This window comes from Molothrus ater, chromosome 18, assembly GCF_012460135.2.
Source record: "Molothrus ater isolate BHLD 08-10-18 breed brown headed cowbird chromosome 18, BPBGC_Mater_1.1, whole genome shotgun sequence".
Classification (NCBI taxonomy): domain Eukaryota; kingdom Metazoa; phylum Chordata; class Aves; order Passeriformes; family Icteridae; genus Molothrus; species Molothrus ater.
In genome coordinates, this window is record NC_050495.2 from 10,072,220 (window position 1) to 10,082,243 (window position 10,024).

The following is a 10,024-nucleotide window of genomic DNA, read 5'->3' on the forward strand; positions in this document are numbered from 1 at the left end:
GCAACACTGCAGAAGGAAGAGAAAAAAAATATTCATAATACAAACAATTCAGCCTTCCCAGAGTCAGTGTCAGCCATGTCCTGCCCACACAGCCCTCGTTTCTTCCCTCGCCCCAGGACCACTGTGGCCCTGTGGTGACTTTGTCCATCCCAGAGCTGCTCATTGGGACTGAGCCAAAATCTCACATGGGAATTCGAGTCCATTACAGGCATTGAAGTGAGGGGGTGCTCCCATGCTCTGCCTGTGCTGGGTGCCACCTTGTTTTAGGGACACCCAAGAGAAGGAGGAAAATGGAAGAGAGAAGAAATGGAGAACCATGACTGGAGAAGGATGGAGTGAAACTGTGGAAGTGGCAGGTGGAGAGAGAGGTGCCTGAAGTGTCCTGGACAGGGCACTGACAGCCTGTGCTCAGCCACACACAGTGATGGCCTGCTTGATGCTGGATTCCAGCTGGAGCTCCGTGTGCTTCCTCAAGGAGGGATAGAAGCTATGAGCCTCGTGCCTCTTCTCTCACTTCCTGTGCAGAGACCCCACTGTGGAGCTCGTCATCGTCACCTACACAGAGCACAGAGCAGCAGCATCTCAGCTACAACAGCCATCAAGAATTCCTCCCTCCCTGGCAGCTGCTCTGGGAAGAGGCAGAGCTCAGCAGGGAGCAGGAGCTCCTCACCTTCTGTGAGGTGGTTCAGGTGAGCAGCCTGGGCCCTGCTCCCACCTACCAGCGCCATGGCCTCGTGCTCGCTGCGGCTGCTCAGGGCCTCCTCAGACCCCTTCCCCTCCTCGTCATCTTCAGAGTCCACCAGTACTAGGACATCCCCTGAGTCTGCATTCCTGGGAAGAGCAGAGCAAGCTGGATGAAAGGCTGAGGAGAGCCTGTTCCCTGCCCTACAGGAAGGCTGAGTAGTGATGCATGAGGGGCTGGGCTGAAGAATGTCAACTCACCTGAATGCAGCACCTGAACAGGAGAGAAAAGAGAGACAACGTTAGCAACTGCCCCTCTGTATGGTAGCAGTGTGCCCCTGAGTGGGGAATCATGAGCACTGACTCTGTGATTGCAGAAGGCTGATCAGTGCTTTATTGTTACCACACTATACTATATGAAAAACCCACCACCCTTGCCAGTCTGATACACACACATGGAGCTAATTGGTCAACGAATTAAAACCCTATCACCAGAGTCCAATTAAGGAATCACTCTTTGGTAAAAAATCTCCATAACACATTCCACATGGGCACAACAACAGGTGCAGAGATTAAGATAAGAATTGTTTTCTCTGAGCTTTCTCACAGCTTCCCAGGAAAATCCTGGGAGAGAATTATGTCTCTCTCTGCTCAGAAGATATGTGATCACCATACCTTTGGGAGTGCCACTGGTTTTACTGGACTGGACAACCCCTGCCAATCCTGTGCCTCCCCCAAGGGAGCCCCAGGCAGCTCCAAGCAGAGGCACAGACTTGGAAGTGACCTGCCCAGACGTGGCACAGGCAACCCTGACTGAGTACAGCACACAGGGAGGGACAGGTGGGTTGGGGATAAAGCCCCAGGAAGGAGGAACCAATCCCTACCTCTGAGGCACAGGAGGGGATTGTAGTACAACACAACCCCAGTGACAGTGAGAACAGTCAGGAGAGACAGCACCACCACAGCACCCACGACCCCAACGATGTTCACCGGCTCTGCAGAGAGGGGACACAGCTGGATGAGGGATTCTCAGGTGTGCAGCACCCCCAGGCCCTCCTGCCACAGCCCCACTCACGTTTCACCGTGAGGCAGACGAAGAGCTCCCTGAGCCCGACGGGGTTCTGGGCCTTGCAGACGTAGCAGCCCCCATCAGTGGCCTGGGAGCAGTTCTGGATGGTGAGCCGGGACACGTTGCCCTCCTGGGTGATGAGGAACCTCCCCCCAGGCTGGATCTCCTCCTCGGGCTGGGAGATGTCCCTGAGCCAGCTGAGCTGAGCTGCCGGCGTGCTCTCGGTCACCCGGCAGGTCAGCGTCACGTTGTCACCCACAAAGCAGGTCTGAGGGGGCTCAGACTCCAGGGAAGGGAGCTCTGAACACCCCCGGGGCAAAAGGAAACAAAAACAGGAGTCAAGGAGGGAATGGAGGCAATTAACATAACGAGCAATCAAGCTTCTGGCTGATTAATAATCATTAACAGAAGGGAGGCAGGCAGGAGTCTGGGAGTGGAGTGCTATGGGTTTGGCATTTGGCTCACTCAGGAGCCTCCCAAGGGGTGACCTGAGCAGCTTTCATGGTGCTCAGTCCCTTCTGACACCTGTCTGCACATCCCCAGGGAAAAATGGTCTGAGGGTAGCCAGCAGGCAGATGGCAGAGAGGAGAAGAGCAGCCCAGGCATTATTTCCCTTGGGATCAGCAGAGCTCTTGTGAAGCCTTGACAACCCTTGGAGGATAAATACAGCCCAAATTTTCATCAGCCACTCAGATCCCCGAGATGCCTGAAGGGCACACATAACCCTTAAACCCACCCTTACCAAACCTCATCTCAAGCTGCCCACAGCCCCCAAACCACCTCTCACTGTCACACAGGTGTGTGGGAGGTTTCCACAGGTGAAAACACTGCTGGGGCCCCTGAAGATTGGCCCAAACACAGCTCACCTACAGCTCTGCCATGATGGAGCTCAGCTGCAGGACATCTGTGCCTTGTGCTGCACTTGTGTGCCCTGCCATGCCACCTCCTGCCTTCTCTGACCTCCTCAGTGCTCTGGAGAGCAGGGAATGACCAGGATACCCACCTGCCCCCATTCACCAGCTTCATTAGCAGTTAATGAGGCAGCAATCCACTCACTTATCTCCACAGTGCAGGCAGGCTGCTCCTGCTTCACCACGTGGCTGCCCACACACGTGAAGACTTTCCTGTGGGCAAGGTGGGAGCTGTTCAGGGTCTCCACGTGGGTGTCTGAGGAGCTGGTGGAGCTGATGACCCAGCTGGAGTTCTCCAAATCCTGCCCCTCTTCTCTCCAGTGCAGGGTGGGGTGGGGGTACCCTCCAGGCCAGCTGCAGAACAGCTGCAGCATCAGCCCTGATGAGGAGCTCTCAGCCCAGCACTTTGGGGCTGCCTGTGGTGGATCTATCAGCAAGGACAGCATGTGGTCAGAAACACTTGCAGGGCTGGAATTCATTTTTCATCATCCCTCTTGAAAAATCTTTCCTGTTTCCCTGCCAGTCTTGCTCCCTGACCTGCATCCCACAGCCCCAGGTGTGCACAGCTGTAAGAGACAGCCAGCAGGGACCAAGAGAGGCTGTGACAGTCCCCACAGCCAAGCCTTGAGGGAGGGAAAAAATTATTGCCACAGCTTTATCCAATGGAAATGAGATAAACACAGCAGGAGAATGAAATCCCACTGCCCTGGTCCTCATGGCACAGCTACCACTGAGTCATCACTTGAGAGCAAGGCACAGTCCTGGCTCTCTCCCAGCTGCTCCTTCCACACACAGATCCACCACACACGTGCTGATTTAACAGCCAGAGGGATTCTGGACTCTGATCCAGGCAGGATTAACACACTGTGCCCAATGCAATGCTGAACAAGACCCCACCAAGAGATCTAACCAAAACAAGCCCCACACCAGAGGTGTCAGAAGGATGTCTGAGGCTTATTTTAGGGAGCATTTATTCAGAGACTTTGAAATTACTTGAATTAATTAAAAAACCATCATGGCAAACTCTCACGTGAGCTGCAAGAACACACCTTCCTGGGGCTTGTCTCTGCAGGAACTGTACACACACCTCAGGTGATCTTTGAAACCACTCAGCTCTGGCAAGAAAGTTCTCTGCAACACTCCCTGTGTCCCACCTCTGGGGAGGATCAAACTGATCCCAAACCCTGGCTGTGGTTAATAGGGCATCCTGTCAGCCTGAACCAGCACAAACTGTCCCACATCAATGGGGCACAGCTCTGTCAGGATGTCCAGGTGGACACAGCCCTTCCAGGATGTCCAGGTGGACACAGCCCCTCCAGGATGTCCAGCCAGAGCTGCACTTTCTGTGCTGAGCTCAGGAACAGTCTCCTGAAGCCATCAGCTTTACATCCTGAACTCCCAGGCTCTCCCAGCACAACTCTGTCTAAAGAAATCTGCTCCCACAAAGTTAACAAACCAAAAGCCTAAAAATCTCCACCCTCTCAACCTCACAAAACAGCAGCAAAAAGGACCTGTTGTGGTTTGACCCCCAGGAGAGCCAACAGTTCTTGCATCAACCCACACACAGATGTGCCAAGGAATCCCTGGAGGTGTGGAACTGCACGTCTCCTTCACAGGTGCTTCCCATCCAAAACAAACACAGAACCACAGCCCAAGGCAGGGCTGCACCTTTGTCCTGTCACTAGAATGTTTACTGCTTGTGGGGTTTTCAAAGTGCAGTTTCCAACAAAAAGAGAACCTTTTTGGTACCACCCATGGGATGGGCTGAAGACTGGCAGCTGGTTATTCCCACAAAAACCTCTACATATCCTGGGAGGCTCTTCCACAGCAGTGCCAAGGCCGTGTCCAAAATTTGCTCCAGGCCAGGATAAGATGTTCCACCAACAGGGGTTGTAAAAAAATGGGGCCCTGCTACAGGTCAGAGGTAAAACTTCTAACTTTTACTGATGCTCCTCCTGCTGAGCTAAAGCATCTCCAGAAATCTCCTCCTCACCTACCAAAGGCTATGCCCACATCACCTTTGTTGTACTCAGACATTAGTGATACAATTCATTCCAGACTAATAAATGAAGTCCACAGTGCAGCTCCAACACTTGGCACCCCATAAATATGTTTTGCTCCCAAGTGTTCTGCCCCAGTGCTCCAGATTTGGGGCTCCCCACTCCTCAGCCCAGTGCCTACATATCTATTCCCTGAAGCAGCCTGGGGTTCAACCCTTCACACCCCCATCTGCACATTCTTTGCTGCAGGAAGAGAATTTTTATTCCTGTAAACTTTCAAGAGGTTAATCTGTACAGAACAGGTGCAGTGTTTACACACAGGTAGAAGGTAGGAACACCCTCAAGGCAAACAGGTCTCACACATGGAAAGAGCAGCAAGAAAGGAAAGGGCCAAGGGAGTACAGAGGGCCAAAATGCAGCAGATTTTCCCTCTTATCAATCCTGAGGGGACTAAGAGCAGCACCAGATCTGGAGGGGGCTGTTCCCATTGAATACATGAGGCATCAGGGCAAAATAATGGTCCCTGGCAGAAGCAGGAAGGATTAACTGGCTGGAGTGCTTTCCAGCCTGACTTCCACCTGTGCCTCTGAACATTTCTAAGGGAATGAATGGATGAAATAGACATGGAAAAGGGAGACAGCACCAGAAGACACAGAAGGGCTGAAAGAACTGGCCTGTGCTGATAACAGGTACGCTCCCAGGACACTGCTCCCACATAAACCTGAGGAATTTCATGCTTCCATCAATGTAAGACTCCTCAGCTGGGAAGAGTTCTCCCACTAAAAGGATGGCACTGAGGAATGGCACAGCACATCTATCCTAACAAGGGAAAGCAGGCAGCAAGCAGCAGCCCCTACCCCAAGGTTTATGGAGATTAGCTACAGAGAATGGAAGATGTGCCCAAAAACTCGTTTATCATCAGCAATGAAGAAGAAACACAGCAAGGACTTGAATGCTGGCATTTCCCCTGCACATGCTAGATCTATGACAGATCATTTGGACACACATTTTGGTGCTTGTGAGCAGATGTGAGAAATTCTGCACCATAAAGCCGTTTGCACCTTCTAAATATTATCTTTCCACCAGTGCCAGATGCATTTGGGGACGTAGGAGGCCGAGGGGAGGAAGCCCAGCTGTGGGGATGACTTACTGGCCACCAGGAGCTGCACCTTGTGCTCGTGGTCCGTCTTGTTCAGCACTTCCCTGCAGGTGTAGTTGCCCTCGTCCTGCACACGCAGCTCGGAGATGCTCAGGGAGCTGTTGTCCACCAGGGAAAAGCGGACATCAGGGGGGAAGGAGACCCTCGAGGAGAAGAGAGGTGGGAAGGACTGCGGATCCCCTTGGAACCAGACCACCTCGGTGGCTTCCTTGGACACGTTGCGGCATAAGAGGAGGACGCTTCCTCCCACCTGCCCAAAAACCACTTCATCTGTTCCTGCAAGAGAGAGGGGACGGCGTTAGGGATGGAGGGAATGGGCAAAGCCACCTTCTGCAGCAAAGACCTGGATATCTGGTCTGTGTCAGCCCTCTGGGGTGCTTGTTACGGGACTGCTGAGGGACCTCTGAGGTGACTAAAAACCACCAGCGCACAGCAGGATCAGGAAAAGGGACACAGCTCCCAGCTCCCCTCCCCTCAGCCCGCGCTACCTGCGGCCTCCCGGCGCGGCACCAGCCTCCAGAAGCAAAGGGCGAGGACGAGCCGCGCCGGCGGCATCCCGCCGAGGCGCTGCATGGCTGTGCACCACTGCCGGAGCCCCGCGGAGGCGGAGCTGCCCGGCCACCGCCCCGGGGACAGGCCTGGGGAGGGCGAACGGGCGTGCCCGGCCGGGGGGACCCGCCCGCCAGGCCCGTGAGGGGCCCGTGATGGGGTTCGTCCATCCAGCAGGTCCCGCCGCCTCACAGCCGCCGCTTTGGGCAGCCGCCATCTTGGGACCCCCCCTTCCCCCGGGGCTGCCCTCCATCTTGGGGTCACCTCACCCCCCCTCGGCCACGGGGGCGGCCCCAGCAGAGCGGGGCCGGCGCTGCCCCCGGTGCCGCCCACGGACCGGGAGTGTTTGAACCGGAGAGCGCGGTGTGCGCTGAGGGGTGTTCTCTGAGCTGCAAGCGACCCGCACGTCCAGAGAACTCCTCTAGTCTACCCACTTAGAGACACCGCACAAACCGAGGAGCGGGAAGAGCAGAGATAAATGATTGCTCCTCTGTGTAACCCCGCAGCGAGGACCATAACTGTGCAACTATCCTCGGGTTTCTCCAGGACACCTTACACATGGCAGCTTGGAAGCACAAAGGCGTGCGTGAAGCAGAGCGCTGAGACTCACAGGGTTGCCCCACTGGGCCCTGGTACATTAATTATTAATTAACCTAATTAGCGGTAGGGGTGACAGTGCTGGCCCAGGTAACCGGAGCTCGGCCAGCCTCCCTCAGCTCCGCCTGGGGGCGCCATAGAGCTGGCGCGGGAGAGGCCGGCGGTGCGTCTCCACCAATGGGAGGGGAGCATAGCGGCGTCTCCACCAATGGGAGAGGAGCGGGGCGGTGCCTCCGCCAAGGGGCACGGGCCGCTCGGAGCCGCCGCCGTCGCAGCCGCAAACGTCGCCATGCCGGTGGACCTGGCCAAGTGGGACGGGCCCCTGAGCCTCTCCGAGGTGGAGCAGAAGCCGGCGCAGCCGCTGAGGGTCAAGTATGGCTCCGTGGAGATCGACGAGCTGGGCAAGGTGCTCACGCCCACTCAGGTAAGCAGCCCCGGCCCCGCTCGCGGGGGTTGGTGCGGCAAAATGGCGGGATGCGGCCGGGCCTCCTGCGCTGTCCCTCCGGCAGCTGCCGCCGGAGCTTCCCCGGGTGCGCGGCACAGAGAGGGGCTGAGTTGCGGGGGCGGCCGTGCCGCAGGAGAGAAAACCCGTGGTTCTCACAGCCGAGGCGAGCTGGCGCGAATGGCCTTGAAGCCCTCGGGTGGCGCTGCCAGCGCAGGCCGGTGCTGGCCCGGTGTGCAGGGCGGGTGGCTGGCGCTGACAGCGGGGCCGGTGCTAACGCGATCGTCCCTGCAGGTCCAGAATCGCCCCACCAGCATCGAGTGGGACGGCTGCGATCCCCAGAAGCTTTACACCCTGGTTCTCACAGACCCTGATGCGCCCAGTCGGAAGGACCCGAAGTTCAGGTAGTGGGGATGGACAGCTCCGTGTCCTGCGTGGGGAAAAGGGAGCGTTTCTCTTGGGCTGAGCAGAGGCTTAAGGAGGAGGTGGGGCTGTGCTCTACCTAAAGTGCAGCTGTGGGGCTGTGGCTTGTCATAGAAATCGTGTCCTTGCATCTCTCCTTGAGCCAGGGACAGCACGGGGAGGAGCAGCTGCTTTTATCAAGGATGCTCAAAGGTCTGTTGTAGCTGGAGCAGCGCAGCATTTACTGCTTGCTCTAATTTAGCACATATGTGAGTTGGAATTAGGTCTTTGCTGGCGGCAGAATCTTAAATCTGGGACCAGCTCACCTTCCTCAAGTCAGCTTCAGCAGTGGTTGCAATCCCCACTCTCAGAGGTCAGGCTGTGGGTTTCCTGTAGCCACATGGGGCTGGTTTTGGCAGGTTGTGCATCCCAACAAAGCAGGGCCTGCTCTGGGACTGGTGCTCTTCGGGTTTGGCAAACAAGGAATGGCAGCTCTTTGTTCACTCCATGCTGACAGCCTCATGGAAAAGCAGCAGCTTGGAGTGACAAAGGTTCTTCTTATCTGTGGCTCTGCCAGAGTGTTCTGTGCCTTGTCCTTTCAGAGAGTGGCATCACTTCCTGGTGACCAACATGAAAGGCAACAATGTGGGCAGCGGGACCGTCATGTCGGATTATGTTGGCTCTGGGCCTCCCAAGGGAACAGGTCGGTACCTGCAGCAGCTCCCAGGTGCTGCTGTGTGGATCACACCCAGTGCAGCAGGGTGGGGGGAACCCTGCAGGAACAATCCATGCAGGATTGCTGGGGGCTGCACATAGCAGGGATCCAGCCTTAGTGCACCTTTCCTGAGCAGCTGTGGTCTCACCTGGGGCACAGGGGTGTGGTGATGTTCACAGGGGTCCCAGGACAAGGGAAGAGATGAGAATCTTGACTCTGTGTTTCAGAAGGCTGATTTATTATTTTATGATATATGAAAAGAAAATGATATATTAATGATATATTAAAATGATATATTAAAACTATACTAAAAGAACAGAAGAAAGGATTTCATCAGAAGGCTAGCAAGGAACAGAAAAGAATCATAATAAAATCTTGTGACTGACCAGAGAGTCTGAGACGGCTGGACTGTGATTGGCCATTAATTAAAAACAACCACACAAGACCAATCAAAGATGCACCTGTTGCATTCCACAACAGCAGATAATTATTGTTTACAACTGATTTCTGAGGCCTCAGCTTCTCGGGAGAAAAGATATTATGATTATTATTATGATATATATTATATTAAAAGAAAACGATACATTAAAACTATACTAAAAGAACAGAAGCAAGGATTTCATCAGAAGGCTAGCAAGGAACGATAATAAAATGTTGTGACTGAGCAGAGAGTCCGAGCCAGCTGGGCTGAAGGGTTTCTGCTGGAACGTGTCCGTCTGTCCCGCAGGGCTGCACCGCTACGTGTGGCTGGTGTACGAGCAGCCGCAGCAGCTGGCCTGCAGCGAGCCCGTGCTCTCCAACCGCTCCGGGGACAAGCGCGGCAAGTTCAAGGTGGCCGCCTTCCGCAGCAAGTACGGGCTGGGGGCGCCCGTGGCGGGCACCTGCTACCAGGCCGAGTGGGATGAGTACGTGCCCAAGCTCTACGAGCAGCTCTCGGGGAAGTAGGGCCATGGCCTGTGGGTGGGGCTGGGCACGGCGCTCTAACTGTGTTCTGTTAATGAGTTGAAGCCAAGTGTCCCGCTCTGACAATGTCACTGTCACTGTCCCTGCTCTGTCCCTGTGCTGATGCCCGTGGTATCCTAGCTAGAGCTGCTTCTGGCTCCAAACTGACCTGCTTAAGGGAAACAGTAGCCTTTGTGAATTAGTGTCAATTCAGGGGGTCTCTGCTGTCTTGGGATGGCTTGAGGTGGCAGGGGTGTGGGTACACAACCACTTTGGGGCAGGTGCTGGCTGTGGAGACTCCCTTTTCCAGGAGAGGAGAGGGCAGTCCAAGGGAAACTTCTCCCCCTTTTTTCTTTTCTTTCCCCCCTCCTACATTTGGCCAGTGCCTCCACATCACCACTACAGTAGTGAAGGTGCAGCTTGAGGGGAGGCAGGAGCTGGCCTAGAGCACTTCCTTCTGTTCTCTGCTGCCACCCAAAGCTGAGACCACTTTGTTCTGTTCAGTCCTGTGGTGACCTGCCCTGTGCTCACAGTACAATTAAAAACTTCCCAAGGTA

General features: G+C 55.2%; 2 protein-coding genes across 2 annotated transcripts; one reads left to right on the forward strand and one right to left on the reverse strand.

The window, feature by feature from the left end:
- Window positions 1-15: 15 nt before the first annotated feature.
- VSIG10 (V-set and immunoglobulin domain containing 10) lies at window positions 16-6,493 on the reverse strand. Its single transcript, XM_036393407.2, has 8 exons — window positions 6,309-6,493; window positions 5,812-6,096; window positions 2,807-3,088; window positions 1,757-2,050; window positions 1,566-1,676; window positions 943-955; window positions 671-831; window positions 16-555 (listed from the first exon to the last, which is right to left on the reverse strand). Exons 1-8 carry the CDS (start codon window positions 6,391-6,393, stop codon window positions 488-490), a joined length of 1,299 nt encoding a protein of 432 aa, XP_036249300.1. The 5' UTR covers window positions 6,394-6,493; the 3' UTR covers window positions 16-487.
- Window positions 6,494-7,205: 712 nt separating this feature from the next.
- PEBP1 (phosphatidylethanolamine binding protein 1) lies at window positions 7,206-10,024 on the forward strand. Its single transcript, XM_036392892.2, has 4 exons — window positions 7,206-7,390; window positions 7,703-7,812; window positions 8,413-8,513; window positions 9,253-10,024. The coding sequence occupies exons 1-4, from the start codon at window positions 7,256-7,258 to the stop codon at window positions 9,468-9,470; spliced, it is 564 nt and encodes a 187-aa protein (XP_036248785.1). The 5' UTR covers window positions 7,206-7,255; the 3' UTR covers window positions 9,471-10,024.

Coding starts and splice junctions, on each gene's coding strand:
- VSIG10 (XM_036393407.2), bottom strand. CDS start 6,393: ATGCAGCGCCTCGGCGGGATGCCGCCGGCGCGGCTCGTCCTCGCCCTT. Junction 6,097..6,308: donor GCCGCGCCGGGAGGCCGCAG/GTAGCGCGGGCT, acceptor TCTCTCTTGCAG/GAACAGATGAAGTGGTTTTT. Junction 1,677..1,756: donor CGTCTGCCTCACGGTGAAAC/GTGAGTGGGGCT, acceptor CCCTCTCTGCAG/AGCCGGTGAACATCGTTGGG.
- PEBP1 (XM_036392892.2), top strand. CDS start 7,256: ATGCCGGTGGACCTGGCCAAGTGGGACGGGCCCCTGAGCCTCTCCGAG. Junction 7,813..8,412: donor CGGAAGGACCCGAAGTTCAG/GTAGTGGGGATG, acceptor TTGTCCTTTCAG/AGAGTGGCATCACTTCCTGG. Junction 8,514..9,252: donor TGGGCCTCCCAAGGGAACAG/GTCGGTACCTGC, acceptor TCTGTCCCGCAG/GGCTGCACCGCTACGTGTGG.